Source organism: Vulpes vulpes, chromosome 8, assembly GCF_048418805.1.
Source record: "Vulpes vulpes isolate BD-2025 chromosome 8, VulVul3, whole genome shotgun sequence".
Classification (NCBI taxonomy): Eukaryota; Metazoa; Chordata; class Mammalia; order Carnivora; family Canidae; genus Vulpes; species Vulpes vulpes.
Genome location: NC_132787.1, coordinates 76,804,744 through 76,828,547, shown reverse-complemented (window position 1 = coordinate 76,828,547; position 23,804 = coordinate 76,804,744). Strand labels below are relative to the sequence as shown.

Here is a 23,804-nt window from a genome sequence, read left to right as displayed (position 1 = left end):
TCTTTTGTATTGTAGGGGTCTGTGCTGCATTAGACAGGAGTTCCCCAGGCTGGTACTTGGCGAGTCTCCAGAAAGGGTGAAGCTGTCTGCTGCACCTGGTAGCTGGAGAGGGTGGGATACCCAGTGACGGGCTCTCTGGCAGTGCGGTGGCCAAGCATACACAGCTGTCATCTGAACTGCCATTTGATGGCTGCCTCTAGAGATTCAGTATAAGCCAAAGGATTCCTCAGAAAGTAGGCTGAAATGATGGAGTCCCTGAAACTAGGAAATTAAAAACAAAACCCCCAGAACACCCCACAAAAGTATTGAGCATAAAGGCATTTTATAAAGTATTTCAAAGGTTTATCATCTTCCACTGTGGACATCTGCAGATACTTGTTGGGTGAGCTTTACTCCCCAGGACAGGGAGACTATCCATGAAGACTTGGAAACGTGCCCCAGGATGGGTACTCAAAAAAGCTTGTGGGAAGTCCAACAGACAGTTCTCAAGATCCGGTCCAGGGGTCACCAGAGGATCTTTGTTTCGTGGGCACAGTCCCTATTTCCCAGCCCCACAGCCCCCTTCCACAAATAGGAAACAGCTCTAGAAAGACAGCTCAGTGGTTGGAGGTTAAACATACAGGCCCCCAGCCCTGACATGAAGGTATATGGGAGAGTAAACATAACACCCACAAGAAACAGAGCATTACTTTTTTGTTTTCTTTTTTCCACCATCGAGAGTATTTGTGCATTCTAAAATGTTATGCTGGAAGGCAGGCTGATCAGTTAACACCGTCTGGGTTTTCAGCAAAAGTTCTGCTGCTTTATGAAGACTTCCATCTGATTAAAGAAAACACTGCATGGACCACGTACAGCAGAGTGGCCACATATGAAAACACCTGAAACCGAGATAAACAACAATTAATGGGGGTGCATTGCGGGGGCAATGCGGGGGCTGTCCACACTCCCATGGTGCTTGGGGATGATGGCCTGAAAGGGTATGGGCTGCCGCTGCTTCTCGTCATTCCCATAGACATTTGTTCTGTGGTCCCATAATGCTTTCAGCACAGAGCTCTGGGTGACCTACTGATGCATAGGACGTGGTGGGCAAGGTCAACTACCTGCCATCACATGTCATCGTGCTGATGCGACCCAACTAGAAATGGAGACCCCCAGAGACCCTTCAAATAATACTGCTCTTAATGGAAATTTTCCTTCCCCCACACCACTAAGGCTAGAGTGTACCAGCTGTGATTCCACTGGCCTTGGCTAAGGGAATATGAACACGTGGGTTTGCTGGCTCTGGTTAAGGTCTTGATGCTGTCTGGTCATCCTCAGATCCCTACCAGAATTTTATTCCAGGAATCTTAATTTCATAAGCATGGGCAAGGGTGTGCCAGGCTCACAGGAAGTGAGGGACTGGAACAGGGAGGAGGGATGGGAGCTTTTGCAAAAAGGAGGGGGCTTACTGAGAAAACTGTTGGAAAGATCCGGTTGGCGTTTTGATGCTGGGAACAAAGGCCCTGGAAATGGGGCAAATGGTCACTTTGTCCCTGTCAAGTCCCTGACTTTTTGTGTTCATGTGGGCACCATCTATTCCTACCACCCTGCTCTGCGTGGCTGGCCTCCCTGAAGGCTTTCCTGTCCCCACGTCAAATATCTGCACCTGGATTTGTGACCTTGGGTGCGAGGTCAAGAGTTTCCAACCCAGGCACAACATTAGGGCAGCTACGGTTCCATGACTCTTGAAAATGCCCATAAACACTAGCGGTCATCGTGCCTGCTCTCTCCCTGCCTCCACACATGGGCGAACCCTTCACCCTTATTGGCCAGAGGCGATGAGTAAGCCGAGTTATTTAATAACAAATGTAAGAGAACTCATCTGGGAACCCCTGAACACTGTCTAAAAGGCACAGTTGTATGTGAATGAGTGGCCCACCCCAAAAGAACACCTCTCCCTGTCAGAGGGGAGCAGTTTAGTGTCTGGGGAATTCCAGACCCAATGAGAACCCTTGGCAAGAGCACCTCAGATGTCGCCGGCAGTAACAGGAAACACTTATTTTCCGAGTGAGGTCAAGCAATGGCACACTGGGACACTAAGAGCCAGGGACATGAATGCATAGCCTTGGGTCTTCAGAATCCCCTCTCCATAATGATGGCTGCCATTCGTGTTACTCCAGATTTCTGTAGAAATTTCCAGCTGCCCTCAGTAATTCCCACCAATCCCAGGGATCCCTCTGGCACACACTGTCTGCTGCCAGCAAAGAATAGAGGGAAAAGTTAGCTTTTGAGGCAGCTCCAACTAAGTAACACAGAGACGGGGAGAGGCAGGCCAGATGCTTCCAAAGGCCAGGAATGTGAGGGAGAAGGTCTTGAGGTTCCTCTCATTTCCTGGCTGGCTACCCTCAGGACAGGAGAAAGGCATGATGTGGTTGGACAGGGTTTGCCCTGTGCACCAGAACAACTGATATTTTGCATAGAAAGGCGTGACTACATTGAACCGGGCTCAGATATCACCTTTGGCCCACTGCCTCGGCCTGCTGGCAGCATTTTTTTTTTTTTTAAGATTTTATTTATTTTTTTCATGAGACAGAGAGAGAGAGAGGCAGAGACATAGGCAGAGGGAGAAGCAGGCCCCCCCTGGGGAGCCCGATGTGGGACTCAATTCCAGGATCCTAAGATCCCAACCTGAGCCAAAGGCAGATACTCAACCAGTGAGCCACCCAGGTGCCCAACATTTTGATTCTTGATTCCGGCACTCCCGACTTTGCCAGGGCATGCCCATGTGTTGCCTAATTCAACTAACAAAAATGGAGGGACATGAAGAATTGCGGAGTGGATAAATAGATGTTGGTGTAGTCACAGGTGGAATGCTATACAGCAACAAGAATAAACACTGTACATCTCCACCCCAAAATGCGGATGAGCCTCACAAACCTAAGGTTGAGAGAAAGAAGCCAGACATAAAAGAATGCACACTGTATGACTCCATTTACATGAAGTTCAAAAGCAGGCAAAATTGAACGAGGTAGCTGGAAATCAGGAAGGTGGTTCCTTCATTTGGGTGCACAGTGATAGCGGCAGGACAAGCGGATCCTGGGAGCCATTTATTATGTTCTAGTTCTCAATTTGGATGCTTGTTACACAGAGGGGTTACTTTATGGAAATGCACCCATCTGTACATTTGCAACTTGCTCACTTCTTTGGATGTATGTTGCATTTCGGTAGGAAGAAAAAGAAAAGTTGGAACATAGTAGATCACAGTGGTTCTCAACTAGAGATCTGTCCCATAGGCAGAGGCATTCACCCTATCTGGGTCATTGTGCTAGCCACACTCCAGGTGCATTTCACTACCGTCGTTACCTGCAATCATTTCATGGAAATTGTTGTCAAATGCCTTGCTGCTGCTGTCTGTTGGGAGAGAAGGCTTCTGGGTTGGGATGGGGCGGGGGGGGGGGGGGTATGAGGCCCTCTACAAGAATTATTTGAAGAATGACAAAGGAAACACCTCACCAGTCTCCCAAGGGAAGAAGGAACAACCAAGGTGCTGCCTGGTTGTGTTACTACTTAGAAACCAACCAGCTTGGAAGATAAGCCAAAGTGGGAGACACTCTCACACTGTGGGATATTTGAGGGGTTGCCAGGGACCAGGAAGTGGCCATGTTTATGGAACTGGAGAGTAGGCAGGGAACTTAGGAGGAATATGTGGCCTCCTTGGGGCAGAGAATGGTTCCATAGGGACCCAGGCCAGGCTTTCAGGAACTTTCCTTCAGACCCCTCCCTTTGGGAGCAAGAAGAGCACCACCTGCCAAACCCTTCCATAGAGCCCAACAATGCCCCTCCCCATGGTTTTCCGCTCAGCCTCTGCTCTGCTCTTACCAAAAAGTAGGGACAGTACAGTTCAGGCATCTGGAGCTGGGATCTTGTGATTGATCACCACATTTGACCTCAGCATTTGTATAACTCAAGGTCGACCCCCAGAAATCTGAGGAGTGCTACTTCCTGAAGCTTCATTTTTGAAGCAGTACCCAGGGTTAGAAATACATCTGATATTGTGAGTTCGAATACTTGTGGGAGCCCACATGTGCAGAGCTCTGGAGAAAGGTTTTGTGAATCAAAGCACCCTCCTACTCTCTGTCATCATTCTCATTCATTCCCTTAAGAAGAAAATGGGGTTATGACCTCAAAGCCCACTGGTGGGTCTGACCCTGCAGTTGGAGAAGGCTTCTTTCAGAGTGGAGAGGCCCTCCTGACCTGTGTACTCTGGCCACACACTGCGGGCACCCCCATTTGCTCGGCTGATGGAGTGAATGAACCCATCACTGATGGGTCCCTGATGGAGGCTCAGGAACCCCCTCCCCAGGCCCCACACTGCTCACTGTGAGGGCCTAGAGAAGAGTGTTTAGCATCTCTACAGTCCCGAGGGAGTCAGACCAGAACTATAGGCCCATTTCACAGATGAGCAAGCTAAGATACCTGCTCAAGGCACCTCCTCCTGCAGTGGGTTCTCAGAGTTGTCAGGCAGGAGGCATCATCAAGAAGACCACAAGGTCTTATTACAGCAGCAAACGTCCACAGTGGAGGGCTCTGGACATGCTGGGCCCAGAAAGGCTTCTCCACAGCCCCAGCCCCGAAGCCAGGGCTTGGCAAGACACCAGCCACTTGATTTTACATCCCTGGGCTCAAGGCTTCCCCCAGCCTGTGTGCTTTGAGGGAAGATCACTCAGAGAGAGCCAGAAGACCCAAGTGGCCAGCCTCACCACTTCAAACAGATGCTAAGAGTAAGGGTGACAGAGCTGTCCTGGACACTGGGAATTCCTGGCCATCTTGGAGCAAATTATCCATATTCTTGGTGTCCTAGTTCTGCATCTGGGAAATGGGTATAATAAGAGCACCTACATGCTAGTGGTACTGGGGAGAGTTAAATAAGATCCTTCACGGAGCACTCAGATACTCTGTGGCACTCATGGTCATTTCCCTTTTGCAAAGCCCACCCAGGTACAGAGCCCTGGGCCAGCCTAGGCCTGCACAGCGCAGCACTGACCAGAGGGCTAAAGGAGGCTCAGGCACGTCACGCGTCATCTCCCTTCTCCAGGGCTTCGTTTCTTCAGAAGTCAGTGAAGTAAAAAGAAAGGGGAGGGCCTAAGCAGCCTTCTGCTTACCCTCTATGGGGGGGAGGGTGCGGGGGAGCTGGGACCAGGGGCAAATCGACTGGGCACTCACCACTGCAGAGATGTTCTCGTGGTACTGTTTGTAGGTGTAGCCCTCCTGCATCCCAATGGTGGCCAAAGCTTCCAGCACAGAGGCGCTGAGGTAAAACAGGGCAGCGATACAGTGGTAGGCTGCGTCCTGCAGGGTCAGAAAGCACTGTCAGAGAGGTGGGCAGCTGCGGTCTTAACCAGGCCTGTCTCCTCGACTTGTTCCCTCCTGGCGTAGCTCAGATCCTGCCCTCATCTTCTGCTGCTTCCTTTGGGAAAGAAGGGCTTTCCTGCCCCGACCCCTGCCCCATCCACCCATCATCAGCCCCCAGCCCCCGCCTCACAGAGGCTGTGTAACCAGCACTGCCCAGCTGGTTCTATTTCACTGGAATGGGGGCCATAGTCAGGACTTCAGGGGAGAAGGCACACAGCTTTCCCTTGAGATGGAATCAAGGAAGAGGTGGGGGTCAGGAGGGGCAGCCTGGGATCTCACAGGTAGAAATTGGCTCTGGCCCTGAGAAGCATCACGGGTGGCCTCAGGGACGAGGGCAGGGTGAGAGAGGCCCAGGTCATTTCTACTGTCACTTTTGTCTTATTATTGTTTCATTTTGGGGGGCTAGGGGAGCTCCAGATAAGTTTAATAGCAAAGAGGAACCAGAATGCAGTTTGAGTAGCTGTCATTTGGAGGTTATTTTGCAAGTCTAAGTTCTGCTTCAAGGCAGAACTTATGCAGAATTAATACCATGGGCCATCCCACTCCCCCCCCTCCAAGTCCTTCTCCAGGGACCCTGCTTTAGAAGGCCACCACTGGGCACTGGTCAGTAAGCCTGGCCTCACACTGGGCAGCCAAGGGCAGCCTCCAGGTCCCTGCCCCCTCCTAAGATGGAATCCAGCTCTCTGGGATGTTAGAGGAGATGCCAGCAGGCACCTGGCAGGTGCAGGTGGTATGGGGAGGGGCGGCTGGGCTGCTGGTTATCCATGAAAAAGGCAGTCATGCAGGGCAAAGCAGAGTAGACCCAATGGGAACCAGGCAACCTCTGCCTTCACCTTCTCCTGACCTCCTTGCCATGGGGGGCCCTGGGCTGCTGGGGAGAGCTCAGAGCCGAAGGCCTGGCCAGCTCAGCCTGGGAACGAGGCTAGGAGGCAATCTACAGGACGGCCTCACCCGGCGCTGGAAAAGCCGGCTTGCCAGGAGAGAGGGTCCAATACCCACCCACCCACCTCAAACATTCCGGACTGTGACTCACCAGGATGACCCAGGAAGTCTCCCCGCCGTGGGCACCAATTATGTACAGGACAAGCAGGGCTGTGGTGGCTATGAAGCAGAACACAGACACAAACATCACCCAGCCCTGGACCAGGGGGATGGGCACCAGGGACGAGGCAATCAAGATCCACACCAGGCCCCCGAAGATCTGCAGAGGGAAGGAGGGCAGGGGTGAATATCGGGGCAGGAGAGCCCACACACAGGAAGGACCAGATCCAGAATCCTGCTGGGGCATTAGGGGCAGAAAAACAGAAAGGAGGCAGAGAATGGTGGTGGGCATTTTTCCTTACCAATAATGCCTCTTACTTGCCAATGGGGGTCAGGAGGGGCAGCCTGGGATGCCCTTCGAGGCATTGCCAGTCTCAGTCCCATCCCTGCTTGCTTGCCTTTATTCACGTTTTAACTACAATTTTAATTTTTTATTTAACAAAAACGCATATCGCACTTATATGCTGGTGCTAGCACTTTGCAAATATTAACTCAGCTATTTCTCACAACAACCCTGTGGACAATGTACCAACCTGTTTTTCAGATGGGGAAACTGAGGCACGTGTACGTTAAGTCATTTGTCATCCCAGGAAAGGACTTATCTCCTCCGGTATTATCATTATTCTAAGATTTTATCCTTGATTAAATCCTCCTATTTTGACATTAAATTATCTTTTCTCTTATGAAAGGTTAGTGACCAGTTGATTCTTTGGTCTTTACTTGGCACAGTAAATCAACCACACTATGTCATAAGCATAATTTTTTAAAAAAATATTTGATCCCTTAAATCCCCAAGTCCAGGAAGTGCTCTGACTACCAGGGTCAGGGCTGGAGTGGAGAGGTCTGCCCTCCTCCTCCTCCTCCTCTTCCTCCTCCTCCTTCTCTTCCTCCTCCTCTTTGGTGGCCTAGGACTGGTATGAGAGAAGCACTTCCTTGTTCTCACCCAGAGGACACCCTTGCTGCTGTCCGAAGGCTCAGGAAGCCCATGTTTTTAGAGGAGCGCAGGACAACGTAGGAGTCATAACACCATCTCGGCTCCCTGAGCTGAAGCTGGGCCTGTCTTCTCTTCCACTCTCCCTCTTCATCCCCGGGAAGGCAGCCCAGCCTCCTCTGCCATCCCCCACCCAGGTAAGGGCTGCGCTTGGTAAGGCACAGGTGGACAGGGCTCTGTGGTCAAAGGTCTCCAAGGTCCTTCAGAGCATCTAGGGGCTGAGGACGGGCTGCCCCCCAGCCCTCCGTCCCCTACAGTGTGAGCTCGAGTGGTGTCTTGGCTCCCTCTCTGGTACCTGCTTGGCTCCCTTGCCCACCTGCTAGGCAAGAGACCGTCGTCCTCACAGGTGTCCTCTGACCCTCTCAGCTGAGAAGCGTCAGGACAGAGTCACATTTGAGTAGAAAAATCAGAGAAATGAAGAATCTGGAGTTATCAAAGCAAAGCTGAGCCTAACGAATCGGATATGGGCATCTCTGACCAGAACACTTCCTCTACTGTTGAATCTGAGGGTCCCTGAAGGCACTGGCAGGGGCAGTGGGGCACATTTTACAACTTGTAATCATTGGAGCAAACAGTTAACTAAAACTCCTTAGACAATCGTACCATAAGATCTGCGCATGTGTGTGTTTTTCATCCATAGCTACCTCCAAGATCACACAGATTACTTGGCCTTTCTCATAACGGGCCCTGGCAAAGAGACGAAAATGCTGGAGGCTGAGAACTTGGGTGTAGGAAGCCCAAGTGCAGCCTGGGGAGGTAGGAGAACCGGGCATGCCTGTCTGGAGGGCAGAGGCAAAGGTCTGGGATCCTCCTCTCCAGGGCGTCCTTTGCCTGGACACCAGGTGACCATCCAAGGAGGAGCAATCTCAGTTAGGTTCCCTGTTCATATGCTCTCAGGGAGCCCTGCCCTTGTTTCTCCTTGGCAGCAGCCAGCACAAAATAGGTGCTCTGGGTTAGCTACAAGATGGCCATGTGACCATGTGATGGTGGGGGTGAGGTCCCCCTTGTTCACAGCTAACTCCTGGGTGTGGGACATCTGTCCAGCTGTGCATCAGTGTCTGAGTTAGTTGGCCAGCCTTCAGGGTCCTGTCGGATGGGTATGGGTAAACTGTAATGATTTATGCATTGCCTGCCATGAGTCTGGAGCATGCAGCCTAGCTAGATGTGGTCCCAGTTTTGACACTGAGCTTCTGGCACCCAGGCAGAGGGAAGTTCTGGGTGCCAAGTTCATCCAGTCACTTGACCTGCTTCAGGTGTGGACTTTTACCTATATGATGAAGACTGTGTTCCAGGTCCCTGGAAAATTCATTCTCTCTTTCTCTCTCAGATTCCTGGAGCCTGTGGTAAGAATATCTGTTCACAGGAGCAAAGCCCACCCTGGGCTCAATCCCGGTCCCTGCCCCCTGGCAGACCTCAGGACCCTATCCTGCCTTTGGGTGTCCGACCTTGTGAAGATCCTTTTAACAATTATGCTTTTTATTTCTTTGCACAGTTTATCTGTGGCAGCAAGTTACATAGTAAGATGGTGGGAAGCAATTCTCTCTCTATCTTACACAACTTTAATGAGATATAATTCACTTACAAATTGCCTATGTAAAGTGTAAAATTCAATGGTTTGGGGATATTTATAGGTTTGTGCAAGCATTGGCTCCAGCCCAACTTTGGGACATTTTCATCACCTTGAAAGAAACTCTGTACCCTTTAGCTATCACTTGCCTCCCTCCCTCCCATCCCTAAGGGGCCACTAATCAGTCTACTTCCTGTCTCTATAGTTCCTATTCTGAACTTTCACCTGAGTTGAATCATATAATAAAAGATGGGCTTTTATGACTGGCTACTTTCCTTTAGTATAATGTCTTTCAAGGAGAGGAAGTCTCTCTCAGGGGGACTTTTACAAAATGTCTCTACCATCACAGCACACCCCACGGGCCCATTCTGACCCCTGCCATGTGAGGGACATGAGGTGAACATGTCTCATTCTGGAGCCTCCAAGCTGGAAACAGGGGAGGAGCCACTGGTTCCCAGGGCCGTTGGTGAAGGAAGCACACTCCAGGCCCAGTCTGTCCCTGGAATGTATTTTAAGTCACACATCGTATGAAGGTCATGCCCTCGACATAGATGAAATGATTAAAACTGGGGGGCCTGTCCTCGACCACCACGGCCCTGCCCCCTGGGTCTGCAGGGGAGAAATGTGGGGCTGTAGGAAGGAGCCCCAGGGGCCCGCCTGGGCGGGGTGCTGAGGTGGGAGCAGACCATCCCTGAGGCCGGGAGGCTGAGCCCAGGCATCTCCTCCCAGCTAGATGCCTGTGAGCCAGGCGCAGGCACCACTGCAGTGAGACGTCCGTGCAGATGCACGTCGGCAGCTGTCGGCCGTCCCAGCAGCCTCCTCCCGGGGAAGGGGCAGCGGCCGGCTCCCGCGGCCCCCGCACACGCAGCGTCCACCACCAGCAGTGCTCGGTGCTCGGGAGCCCGGCCAGGGGCTCTCTGCCCACCCGAGCCGCCGCAGGAGGCCGCGGCATGAGTCAGCCTCTCGGCCTCGGCTTCCTTGTGTACAAGTGGCAGTTCACAGCCGGGTCTCCCCAGGGCAGGCTGGCGCACGCTGGCTGGCACTATGGATGTGAGTGTGCAGCTTCTGGCGCTGTGCCCAGCACCACCCCACAACCGGGGTAAGATGCTGCTCGCCCACGAGGCCAGCTGCCCTCACAGACAGATGCAGAGGCAGCCGATTTACAAGGCAGGATGATAACCAGCCTGGGGTGGCACAGCGGCCTGGACTGGTGCGGGCCTCCAATCAAGTCTCAGAGGGAGAGTCGGACTAACTGGGTAACTGGGCCTAAAGGTCAAGAAGTGGCTTTGCAGGGGGAAGAAGGAGTATATAATATAATAATATAACATAACACAAGAGGCAAGTCCACAGGATGCTGAAGCGGCAGTGAGGGCCTCAGAAGGCCCGGCTGCTGGGCCTAGGGGAGGCAGTGAGGGGCAGGGGTGGCTGAAGGTGGGGCTCAGGGGGTGGAGCCTCGAGGCAGAGCAGATCCCTAGGCCATGTGATGGCCTTCAAGACTCCTTCAAGACTCCGCTCAGTGGAGATCTGGGGCTCAGTGTGAACCATGGGACAAAGCCAGTGCCTGCCCCACTCCACCTACTAAGTGTGCAGAGAGCAAACAGAGAGAGCAAGCAGAGCGCCCACACCCGGGGAGATAAGGCTTCCCGGGCAGGTAGCCGTCCACCCCATCCTGGCCTCAGGACCCCACTGGCCAAATATTTGTCAAGAGAAGGGGGTAGGTGAGGGTTCAAGCATTCCTTTTGTAAAGAAACCTCCAAGCGGCTCCCAGCTCCCAGAGGCAGCAAATGCTCACAGGCAATCATTTTGAAACATTAGTCATCCAAGTGGAGGCATGACTCCAGTTTCCGCTCATCTCTGTCAAGGGGCCGGACTTCCCACCACCCCCTGCCTACACCCAGGTCATCCCCTGTACTCCCAGACAGAGATGGTGCAGCTGGCTATGGTAGCTGTAGAAAACGACCTCTAAGTTGGTGGCCTTAGGATCTTCTGCACTGAGCTCTCTCTGTGGGGTCCAGAACCCCAAGCTGGAAAATGGTGGCAGATCTGGATTAACACTGTGGTCTGCAGCCCTCACTCAGTGCTAGAATTGCCTGGGACACCTTGAAAAAAACATCAATGCCCAGGGTCTGACTCTAGTGGAGAGAAGGAAAGTTCTAGCATATGCAACAGACATCCCAGGCTGTTTGCCAAAAGCCTTAGAACATCCTTCCATAACACGAGCCCTGGGGTTATGTTCTGGTGATTCCTGTCAAACAGAAGAAGAACTGGCTCCTGTCTCCGACACCCTGCTCGACTGTCTGGTGATTCCAGCCGAGGCACCTCTCCAGGTCCTGACTGGGCTTCAGTGCAAAGCTCCCTTTCCTCTTCTTTCCTCAAGATTTCAGTCCCTGTCTTGCCTTGTCCTCGGCTGTCCTCCAGATCCAGGGATATAGCCTCAGTGTCTGTGAGTAGAAATGAGCTGGTGATCTGAGGCCCCGACCCCTGGTATTTCAGGATTGGAAACCACCCATCTTTAATTCAGTCTGGTTTGGGATGCTGAGCAGAGTTGAGATTCCCTAAGAACCAGGGGTAATATACAAAATCAAACTAAAAAAAATTCCAAAGACCTAAAAGAATTTATTATTTGTGCCTGTGCAATCAAATGATTTTTGAAAAAAAAAAAAGAAAGAAAAATTACCTCAGGAAATAGTCTCTGTGGGAGCTCTCGTATAAACTTAGAAAAGGTTCCCCACTTTTCTTTCCAAATTAATCCATAGGAGGCAGGCTACCAAGTTTCTTTCTTTTTTTTTTTTTTTTCGCTACCAAGTTTCGATCTCAGCTCTGCCACTTACTAGCTGGGTGGCCAGTTGTTCCTGGGCAGGTTTCTTAACCTCTCTGTTCCCTATTTGAAAAACAGTGATAACAACAGAGCCCACCCACCCCATGGGGTTGGGGTGAAATGGGGTTATGTCTGCGGAGTGCCTGGCACATGGTGAGCACCTGAGCGCTTGCTGTCTCAGCTGCCATATAATGAGGCAAAGCCTCATCTGTAACCATGTGAAGATTCCCATAGGTCTAGGATCTCAACATGCACAATTATCCACTCCAAACCGTATTGGGATCTTGAATTTAAAAATAGCTTCAGAAACATCAAAAAGAGAAAAACTGATGATCTCCCCAAAATCAAAAGCTGAGAAAAATGTTTCTGCCTCTGTGGAAGGAAACACAAAGGACATTAAAATGGGAGAGAGTTTTCCTTAAAACAATGAGCTTTGGTTACAAAAGGGGGAAAAGGAATCCTCCAGCACATTCTTGAGATTTGTATGGTGTTTCCACTGCTTGTGCAAGGCTGAAAAGAGCTCTGCGTCCACAATCACCCAGTGTTTTTGCGGCACGGCTGGGATAACTGAGGTCAATGCGGGAGAATTGCTCAAATTCTCTGGATGTTTTTCTGGGGCTCCATTTTACTTTGTCAGGGTCTTCACAAGAAGACACTTTTTTCCAATCCCAAGTCAAGGTGTGAACTTAAAGAGGACTTCTCATGCGGGGTTTTACACACACACACACTTGGTAGCGTGGCGCCTTGGAGTCCAGCACCAGAATTCCCAATGGCTCTGAGGGCACGGTATGGGTTTCCTGAAGGCACACGTAAACAGGAGTCTGTAATCTGAACTCTTGAGAAGCAAAGGAAACTGGTCACTGAGTGTAGGCTGTGCACCTACCACTGAGATATCCTGCCACTTTGGTCAGGGGGCCTCAGATCATCTCCCTAAGAAGGAAAAGGAAAGATAGCCACACCAGATGAGACAAGTCCCAGCTGCTGTGAGCTCTGAGCCCTTTGGTGCTCTCTCGAGGCCACCTGGACCAGTAACCTCAATTTGTGTTGAGAGAAATGTCTATGCTCACTGGATTATTTTAGTGGTCAGGGGTTATTGCAATGCTAGAAAGGGATGTCATGTAAGTGATCTGATCAGTATAATAACTGTGTGCTCTAGGAGAAGCTCAATGAGCTCTAATGGTTGAGTAGCTAAAAAGATTCATCATTCTGTGAGTTAGAGTAGAGAGCATTTGTGTGTGTGTGTGGGTGCGTATGCATGAGTGCATGTGTGCCTGAGTGTGTGTGTATGTGTGTGTGTGTAGAGGCTGGTTATGGATGTGCTATTGCAGAGAAGGGTAGGGTACCACAGTGAAGTCAAGAGGACATAAGCACCAGGTAGGAGGAGGCACAGAGGGAGGTCAGAGGGGAAGACCAAGACAAGATTCCCAAACACTGACGCCTTCCCCCAAGACCCTTGGCTCTGAAGAGAAGAGTCTCTTCAGAAAACAGATCTGAGAGGGAGGCTGGGGACTCTTTTCCTGTACTGAGGGGGTGGGGGTGATGGCAGGAAGCACATGTGTGGGGCTTATGCCAGCTTCTCTGGTTCTTGTGTGAGCCTCACCCCATTGTTGTAGAGGAACTCAGTCCCCAACAAATCAAAGGAGAGGCTTTCCTGGCTCACCCCCTCCCTCATTCATTTGTCCATCCATGCATTTAGCAGACGTCGAGAGCGCTCTTGACCATGGCCAGCACTGAGGCAGGTACATCCCCACAGATAGACCTTAGCCAAAGGCATGCACTAAAACACGGATCCATCTCTCCCTTCCAGTCTTGCTGCCAGGCTCCACTGGAGCAGCTCTGGGTCCACCAAGCACAGAGTCAGGTCCTGGTAAACGTGTCAGGACCCCAGTGAGGGTAACCAGCTAAACATCTCTGCCCAGGACAGGGACAGAGCCCAGCAATTTACACAGACCCCATAGGGAGGTGTCTGGGGGGGAGGAGTCAGAAGATTCTCCCTGTGTGGACCCCCACTGCCTCTGTCAGCTGACAAGGCAGCTCACTGGGAGTCTGACTGCTGAGGCTACACCAGGAGTGGTGTTGAGGCCACCCGACTCAGTTTACCTATGCAAGTTGCTCCAGCCCCCCCACCGACCCTTCATCACCAGGTTCATTCTTCCAGGGGGACCCATTGTGCCATTAGGCCTCTCAAGGTAGGCTTGGATAGTGTCTCTTCATCTAATCTGGAGGTAAGGCCAAGACTCAGGGAGCCTTGAGTCTGTTTGTGGAAAGGGAGCTAGAGACTTGAGATTCAGAGGGTTAGAGGTGAATTCAGGTCTGCAGTGGACATTAATACGGTGGGTGTGGATGGAGAAGAGGCCTCTGTCCAGGCCTGCAATCCCACTTCCCTCCAGCCCTGGGGAAATCTCTTCCACAGTACACACTATACCTCTGCTCTAGGTACTGGCCACTAGTCACTCCCTCCCCGTGCAGAGGACAGTCACCCATTCCTGAATAAATGAAAAGTTCTTTCTGGTCCACAGAGCTAGGGGCTTTCAGACAAGCATGTCCTCATTTGGATGGAAAAATTTCCTAACCTCACCTATACCCACAGGCTTTACCCAGCAGGATAAACAGAGACAAGAAGGTTCCGTGAAAAATGCCAGTAAGCCACCTGTAAGAGGGGGGCATATCCAGGGAAATGCTAGACCAGATGGGGCTGGCTGGAGTGCAAGAAAAACAAGAGGCACTAATGGGCATCACTAAGTTGGACAGTAATGTGGTGAGCCAACAAACAAAACAGGTGTGTACCCTGTGTAGTGGGAAGGGACTGCCCACACAGGGCTTCTTTCCAGGGTCCTAGTGGTTCTTTCTTGGGAATTGCAGGTGACTGTCAATTTCATCCTCCATCTGCCCCCTTGGAGTCAGACACCCTTGTGATTCATAGTAGCCAGGTGGGAGACGAGAAATAGCCCCTCTCCTACCAACACAGGCTAAGAACAAAGGCTTCAGAGGGCATGATCTGTGCCAGGAACATGGACAGACTTAGGGTCCAGGCAGGAGACACAGCCAAACAAGGGATGGCCATACAGGTGCCAAGTGCCAGGAAAGGGAGTGCTCTCAGGGTGGGCTTCTAGGTGGGGGCACAGGGGAAGTCTGGGCTTAAATGATAGAGAACTTAGTCCCACCATGCCACCTGCACTAAAGGGACACCTCGAATGGAGACCAGTGCAGGGCTATGGGCTGGTTCTAGAAAGAGTCCTAAGACACAAAAGCAAAGTGGAATCCTTCCTGTCAGGCCCCTCTACCCATCCGTGCTTGGCTTATCATAAGCCACAGGGCAGTAAGGAGACTGGGAGGGGTGAGGACACACTTTTGTGCCAGAGGCCACCCTCTTCCTGAATCAATGCTCTTCCAGATGGTGGCCATACACTGATACACTGACACTTGAAGATAAATTATTTTTGTAAGGCTTAATCCCAGGCCCACTGGTAACTGGCTCCTTCCCTTTGGGGTAGAGGCAGCAATTTGCATGACACTGAGAATTCACAAAGCTCTCCCCACCCATCCTGGCACCAAGCTGACAGAGTGGGGCAGGAGAGAGGCTTAAGACATCCCCTGCCCCTGGGGCAGAAGGCAGGCAGGACTGCCACCCCAGCAGGCTGGCCAGGGGCAGCTTGGAGCAGAGGAGGCATGGGGAAGGCCCTACAGAGGGTGGCGTCTATGCAGTACCTGACCATCCAGGAGACAGGTCAGGTGTGCCCTCCGCAGCCCTGCCCACTCCCAAATCTCACTCACCCCCTGCCTGAGAAGGGTGTCTAAGGCTAGAGGTAGTGTGGAATGGGTCTTCTGCACCCCTCCTTCTAGCAGGGATTGGCCAGTTGATCTCAGAGCAGATGTTTGAGTCATTGGTAAATTAATAATAGTGGTACTTAATAGCTGTCGAGCAGTAACTATGTGCATCATGTCGTTTTGAGAGCTTTGTGCATATTACCCCCATTCACTCATTCCTCGCCTCAATCCTCAAGGTGGGTGCTATTATATCACCATTTTATTGATGCAGAAACTGAGGTGCAGTTGTCTGCCCACATCCCCACAGCTGCTGAGCACCCGCTCGGACAGGCGGGCTGTGCAGCCTGGGTCAGATCCTCCTCCGTGCGTGTGGCAGTTACCCCAGGCAACCCACAAGCAGTTCACCATGAAACCTCCCCCATGTCTAGGGTCGCTTTGGAAATGAGAACATGAGAACTGCCACATCGAATGCCACGAGACTAGTCCCTGAGCCTCCCGCCGGCTCCTAGCCAGAGCCACCCTGGGTCTAGAGAGAACTGCAAGGGAGGTGGCTTCCGGAGGCAGGCTTCCCCTCCCCCACCCCTCCACTCGCTCAATAGGCTCTGTTCTTTCAGAGGAAAAGAATAGCAAGGTTTGTGTTTAAGACCAAAAAACAAGCGAAAGATCAGAACACTGAAGGACGTGACTCCCTCTTCTGCAGGCACAGGCCTGCAGTACTCATCCCCGGGTCCATCAACAGGACATTTGTCATGAGCTGCCCCCCACCCCTCACCCCTCCTGACAGGTGTAAGGGTGCCAGTCTCACTTTTGGTCCTTCTCTGTTTGCTCGGTTCTAGGACTCTCCTCCCACCCTTAAAGCCTGCGCCCTTGGTTTTCTGAGGGCCATCTTCAAAGTTGGATCCTGGAGTGTTTCGGGGCTACTCCTCCTGCCTCTTCCTGGCCCCTTCCTCCTCTTCCTGGCCCCTTCCCTCCCAGCCTGACTTCATTCTAACAGGAATCCGGGGCTATGGTGTGGAATTTCAGGTCAGCTGAGACTGGCTGTGCCTCTTCCCACTGCCCGTGCATATCAATGTGTGATGGCTGGTGACAAGGCTTTTCTTTTAGTTCCTACATATTTTCTTCAGGCCTTAGGGACTTGTTTTGCCCCAGTGTGGGCAGAACATTAGCTATTAATGAGGTGGGAGTAGCAGAGAGCCTGGAGCTAAGCCTTGCACAAAATCACTAAATCAATGCCAGTTCGTTACCTGGGAAATAATCATGCTGCTGGTGCCCAGCAGGAGTTACCCAGGAGCTAGGCCTTTCCACCAGAATGTAGAAAGCCAGTTGGGGCCCCACAGATGCAGAGAGTAGCAGAACCTGCTCCAGGCCCCCAGGAACAACCTGGAGCCAGTGTAGAGTGAGCCTACACTTGTCCATGTCATTAGTGCTTCTGGAATGAGGGGTGCCACTCACTCACCATCCTCGTATCCATCAGCACCTGAAGAGAACACCTGCTGGAGTATTTTAGTGTCTGCCCCTGATGGCCTTTGGTCCAAAACACTTTGTCCAGGGACTGATATTTGGGAGTCCTAAAGGAAGCCCCAGGCAGGCTTGTGTGTGTGTGTGTGGGGGGGGGTGCGGTAGCGGCGGGGGGGGGGGGGGGGGGTCAGGGGGCTGGAGTTGGAAGCCAGGGCTTAACATGAATCTGTTAGCATTCAGCCCCTAGCCCGATCCAGGCGTCGACTGGCTGGCCCCATCCCACCTCAAGGCAGGCCCCAAACCATCCAGTCCCCACCCACAGCCTTTCCCAGAGAATACGCCTAATCCCAGAGCAAAGCCAAGACACTCCAAAGGTTGTGCAGAGCTGGCCTAGGCTGGCAGCACTGTGAGCAACCCCCATCAACATCCCCCAGCCCTTCCCGCAGAGGGCGTGGCAGGTGTAGGTGTAAATAGTCAGCCTTTGTCCCTGACCCAACCTGAGTGACCAGAGTGCGAGTGTGAGCTAGCGCTCCTCCTCCCCTGCAGCGGCATCTGGGATCCTCCTCTCCTGAAAGCACTCAGACAGAGGATACCTACTCTGGCCCTGGGTATTATCCCATCTGCATCAAGCCAGGGAGGGACCTATGGGAAGCTTAAAAGCAACCTTTTTCGAAGTACCAAGGTTGTGATGACAAATGCATGACCATCTGGGAGTTAAGCCCCATTATCACACTAAACAGTTTCCAGACAACAGCTCAAAGCCACTGATTCCTGATCAAAGCAGTCCTCTGGTTCTTGAAAAACCAGAAAAGTCATTTCTCAACTCCAAGAACAAACCCCTGAGAGGCATCTACTATAGTTCTTCCCCTCCCTTTAGAGAGGAAGAAAGGAGAAAAGCCAGGCAGTGTCCTTATCCCCTTCTAAACAGCTACAGAGAGGGGCCCCCAACACAAGACAAGGACATAGGGCTGGGAGTTAGTGGGCACAGCCAGTGAAGGCCAAGCTCAGCCGCTATCCTACACTGGCCAGCCCCCACTCCCTGGTGACTACAGAAGAGGTCCCTGGCTGGGGCAGCAGGGAAATTTCACCAGAAGCACAGAGGGTGCCTGCCTTGAACCCAGGAGAACCTGTAGGGCATCTGGCTCCCTGCCCCAGCCTCTCACTAAGCACTGTCTCCACTACTCTGTCCCTGGTAAAAACATTGAGGGGGTGGGCTGGTCTACTGATGGCCACTCCAAACTTTTGCTGAATCAATGGCTTATCAAATGCAGATTCTTGGGCCCAGCCTTGACCTAGTAACTCAGATCCTTCAGGGGTTTTTTTTGTTTTTGTTTTTTTTTACAAGCAGATTCAGGGGCTGGGAGCTCCCCAGTGGCTCTGAGCTGCCCCTTCAACTCCTGGGGTGGGGGTGGGAGGACATGGAGAAAAGGCAAGAAGGGAACCAGGCCCTCCCCTGGGCTGCCCTTTCATGATCGTTTCTGCTGTGGGCAAAAATTCATCATGGGTGTTGGGGTGAATGCAAATCCTGGACATGACTTGCTGTCACTGTAAGAAGTGCCACCCTGGAGACCGAGTTACCTGAGGAAGCTGGGCTCCACCCCCTCCTCCGCCTCCCCCCTTCCCGTTCCCCACCCCCAACCTCAGTCTCCTCCCAGCTCCGAAAAATTCGGTTTCGGTGAGTACAACTCTCATCTCCTATGAGTCCTCATGCTGTCTTCACAATGTAACCAGAAGGTGGACCACCCACCAGAAAACTGCTATATCATCCTGCCTCTAACCCACCCTTACTGCTCCACGCTGGCTCTGTAGGGCAGCTGTTTACCAGGCAGGTGAAAATCTAGGGCAGGTCTCAGGACTTGTCTGGTCACTCTCAAATAATAAAAGTCCTCAGCTTCTTTGGGTGAGAGAAACAGTCTCCTTTGGGTAACTACTGTATCCAGTTCACTGTGAGTATCGAAACTGCAAACCCCCTTCCAGGTGAAGCTCCCCACTTCACATTCACCTCAAAAAGTGCACCCTAGGAGCCTTAGCTCTCACCCTCCTTTTCTGCATTTCCCAAGTCTCTCTTCATCCCCAGCCATTCCAGCCAGTGGCTTTTCCTTTTTCCTCTGTCAGTGGCTGGGGAAGAGGGAGCCAAGTTAATGGTTTCATAGCCTGTGTTTTGGCATTTCCTTCACAAGTTCTGAGAGCGCGGGCCAGTCACCTCTCCTGGCACTTTGTGAGAAGAGCTTCCTCTGGCCCTGGCCAGAGCTGAGACAAAGAGCATTCGACGTTGTTAACATTTTGTTCCGTGAATGGTGGTCTGAATGTCATAGAGCTCCTGGCTTAGAAAAGAAGAGGAAGAGGCAACAAGAGACTGTGATCCCCAAAGAAAAAGTCTCCCCTTGAGTGGGGACAGGGGAACAGGCCAGAAGCAAAGCCCCCGGGTGAGTTGTTGGAAAACGGGACATTCTGCTGGGAGCCTCTCAATGGGGGGGTGCCCCTGTGACTCCACTGCCTGCAACAGCGGTACGGCCAGTGTGGCTCACACTACCTGGTAGGGCCAGCCTTCTACTTCCTACCACGCCCTACAGCTTTCAGAGGTCTGGGATAGGGGTGCTGGGCCAGAGTGAGGTTGCCATATACTGCCACCCACCCCTCCCCTGAGTCACCACCCTTCCCAGCCCCTTTGGGCAGTTTCCTTGCCTTGAGAGGGGAGAGGAGGGGAGCTCCACCCTGTTGGCCTTGGATGCTGGCATCTGTGACTCTCGGGCTACTGGGAAGTCAGGCATGGGGTATGAACTGTGACTAATCAACTCAATGGACCACAGATTTAGAACATACCCAAGCATTTCACACCCATTGGATTAGCAGAAAATTGCAAATTCTGATGCAATCCAGTGTGGCAAGGATGAGGAACAGTGGGGACTTTTCACGCACTGCTGGTGGGAGCTGGAAAGGTCCAGGTTTAGCTCGAAACAGACAATTTGGGGACCTTCTTTATCAAAGAAGGCGAACTAAGGCAGGGTCTTGGAAGGGGCCTGAGCTTAATTATGCTTCATCAGCTGGGTAACTCTGCTTCCAGAGATTGGACATTGGAATCAACCTTTTGAACAGCAATGTGATAACATCTGGGAAAAGGAAGATGTGCCTTTCCTATGAAGCAGGAGGTCAAATCCTCCCTATGTGTTCTGGGAGGAACTTCCCAACATGTAGCTAATGAGGCACATAGAAGAATGTTCTTGGCAATGCCATCTGCACCAGCAGAAAGGAACAAATTTAAAACAGCCAAAATGTCCATCAAGAGAAGAACAGATTAGGGATGCCTAATCTTTTTTTTTAAAGAATAATCACCATAATTTCACATGAAATCATACCTCATTGTAGTTTTTATTCCATTTTCCTAATGACTAATGATGCTGAACCTCTTTTCATATGCTTATGAAGCTCCTCTGGAGAAATGCCTATTCAAGTTTGTTGCACATTTTCTAATGGGTTGCGTGTCTTTTTGTTGTTGAGTTGTAATAGTCTGTAATTTAAAAAACCCTTCTCAAGAGTCCTTTAATTCACTACTCTTTCCACACATCAAGACACATACAGTTTCCACTCTAAAATCCTACAAACTGTGCAGAGGAATACTTAAAGAACCAGTGTCGGCTTTCTTTTCTGCTCTCCCAAGCACCCCGTGGGTGCATCCCCACTCTGGAGAGGAGGAAAGAGATTCAGAGGCACACACTGAGGCACCCAAGGTCTCTTGGGGAGTTGGGAGGAAGGAAGGGAAGTGGGAGAGCAGGGCTGAGATTAAGGAGAATAAAATCTTCTTTTTTTTTTCTCAAAGACTTATTTATTTATTCTAGAGACAGGGAGCACAAGTGGGGGGAGAGGCAAAGGGAGAGGGAAAGCAGAAAGAATCTCCAGTAGACTCTCTGCTGAGCAGAGAGCCCAGCTGTGGGGCTTGATCTCAGGACCCAGAGATCATGACTTGAGCTGAAAGATGCTTAACCCACTGAGCCACTCAGGTGCCCATAAGGAGAAAAAAAAATCACTTCTAACACAGCTGAGAGGAAAGTGTTCCAAGCAAGAAAGAAGCCTTTACCATCTCAGGCCACAGAACTGCCTCGGGAGGAGTAAATTTCCACTAACTCATGGTTCTGAGACTTCCCACACTCAGCCTTCTTTTACTTTTTGGGTTTCGGAGGTGGTATCCTCTCGTCCCCACCCAGCTGATTGCTCTGTTTGGCTGGGCTGTTCCTACCCTCAGGGGCACTCCTTCCCCTAAACTGTGATACCAAGAGGAGGCAGAGGGCACTGGGAGTCTTGTCCCTTCGGTGAAGCCAGCCTTCCCCACCTTGCCCCTCAGTCCCCCCTCCCCCCCGCACCTGCCACTACCTGCTGCCACCTGAGCCCATTCTTGTCAGGGCAAGAGGAAGATGGTACAACAGAGTCTTCAGCCTGGAGTTCAAGTAACACACTCTTCTGATTCTTGTTTTAATGCTCCTCAAACAGCTACAAAGACATTGTAAGCCACTTATAAGGGCAGTTTAAAAGCCACTAGGAGTATCTTTTGTTGCTTAAAAAAATCTCTCTTGCCCCATCACAACTCACCATTAGCCATCATCTGTTTTGGTTATGAAACTCTACCTTTGTAATGCAGTAGCCTCTGAAGAAACCACCCACTACTTATTCCCAAGTCATAGGGTCTATGTGCTCTTTTCAGAAACTCAGCCTTGGGGAAGCACAGGCTAACTGCTGAATGGCAGTACAGATGAGCCATTTGGGAAAAGAATATTCCAGTGGATGCAAGCCCCTCTCTCTGGGCCTGGATGTCCCCATCCATAAATGGCAGGACTGGGCTTAGTGGTGTCCAGGGTGTCTTCTAGATGTCACTTCCTTAGATTCTGGTTAGCTCCAGGATCTGAAGGTATTCTGGATACACCCAGGTTTGGGCTCAATGCAATTCACACTTCAGTGATAGGGCCCCCCCCAGGCAACCTCAGCCCCCTTAGCCCTTTCCCCCAAACCCTCCACGGAGAACAGAAGTTGCTTCCTTTGCTGTTCACATCCTTCTGCCTCCAATCAGACAATAAGAAGCCGGGGTCCCATTTTTAGACATTCAAGCTAGGACATAGTCTTTTCCAACCAACTCTCCTGGCAGCCGATTCTACACAGTGGGGGTGCAGGGAAGGAGTCTCTGTGACCACAACGCACCACACCCACAGAGTAAATACACCACGCCCCCTCCCAGGTAAGGGACTGCGCCCCCCGCAGCGGTTAGTTAGGCTGAGGGAGACCTGAAGCGTCCCCACACAGCGACCACCTTACTAAGAGCCCGGAGTGGGAAGTGCTTTCCGTAGCCACCAGCAGCGGAGACCGTGCAGCTCCAGCTTCAGGAGCGGGGTTCCTGCCGCCCAAGGTCAGCCGAGGCCCAGGACCGCTCAGGCTGCTCCCTCTCCCTTACCCCCACCCGCCCACAGGGCAGAGTGACTATGGCGATCAAACGACGCTTGTTTTATTATTTCCAGATCAAAGTGGTGGCAAGAACGTTCACTCACCAGAAACTTTCAAATGCCAGAAAAGAATAATCCAGATTCAGCTCCTTCTACTACATCAACCCAATCTGCAGACCTCAGTTGGCAATGCATACTCAGGTTTCCTTCTTTTTTCTTTCTTCTTTCTTTCTTTCTTTCTTTCTTTCTTTTCTTTCTTTCTTTCTTCCTTTCTTTTCCTTCCTTTCTTTCTTATTTTCTTTCTATTCTTTCTTTCTATCATCTTTCTTTCTTTCTTTCTTTCTCTTCCTTTCTTTTCCTTTCTTTCTTTCTTATTTTCTTTCTATTCTTTCTTTCTTTTTTCTTTCTTTCTTTCTATCTTTCTTTCTTCTTTTTCTTTTCCTTCCTTCCTTCCTTCCTTCCTTCCTTCCTTCCTTCCTTCCTTCTAATTTTCTTTCTTTCTCTTCTCTCTCTCTCTCTCTCTTTTTCTTTCTTTCTTTCTCGAAACCCTAACCCTGGGCAAAGCTGGGCACTCCTACAAGGACGTCGCCCTCTCGGAAGGGCATACTCTGCGCGACTCCAGCGAAGCGAGTTGGGAGGGGGGCTCTGAAACCAGCGCACGGCAGGTGGACCCAGGCCTGCTTCCAACATTCGACCCATGTTGCGAATTTGGGCTTCCCACCTGGGTCCCCGGGACTGTCCACCCATTGCCCTTGTCTCGAGGGGGCCGAACGACGGGGCGTGGGACGGGAGGAGGGAGACCCCGCTGTGGCCCAGCTACCCCGACGCTCCGGGTCTGGAGACCCGTGCACCCTGCGGCTCCGGCCGCCACCACCCATCCCGCCCCTTCCCTGGGCACGGCCGCGCCAGCCACTCACAAACTCGAAGATGAAGAGCAGGTCCGGGAAGGTGGTGAAGACGGAGAAGCCGCTGGGCAGGCTGCTGCCCCCCGACGCCGCTGCTGGGGCCATGCCGGCGGGCTGGACGCGCGCGGCTCGGCTTCGCGCTGACCGCTCGCTTGCTCGGCGGAGCCCAGTGGCCCCGGCGCCCCAGCGCGCGGGTTAAGAGGAGGGGAGCCCGGGGCCGAGGCGGGAGGAGCCGCGGTCCGCGCCCGCCCCGTCCCCGCCCAAGGCCGAGATGCGCGCAGCCCGGACCCACCCGAAGGCGCTGCCTGGCCCGGCTCCTGCGCGCACCTCCCGCGCCACCTCCCGCGCCACCTCCCACCCGCGCGGGCCGAGGCCCTCGGCGAGGCGCTTCGCACGCTTGGCACGAGATCGCCGTCCCTTAAGAACGCTATAGCCATCA

General features: G+C 52.0%; 1 protein-coding gene across 1 annotated transcript; it reads right to left on the bottom strand.

The window, feature by feature from the left end:
- Positions 1-305: 305 nt before the first annotated feature.
- MAL (mal, T cell differentiation protein (MAL blood group)) lies at positions 306-23,576 on the bottom strand. Its single transcript, XM_025994340.2, has 4 exons — positions 23,378-23,576; positions 6,425-6,592; positions 5,203-5,328; positions 306-878 (listed from the first exon to the last, which is right to left on the bottom strand). Exons 1-4 carry the CDS (start codon positions 23,468-23,470, stop codon positions 804-806), a joined length of 462 nt encoding a protein of 153 aa, XP_025850125.1. The 5' UTR covers positions 23,471-23,576; the 3' UTR covers positions 306-803.
- Between the last annotated feature and the right edge of the window lie 228 nt (positions 23,577-23,804).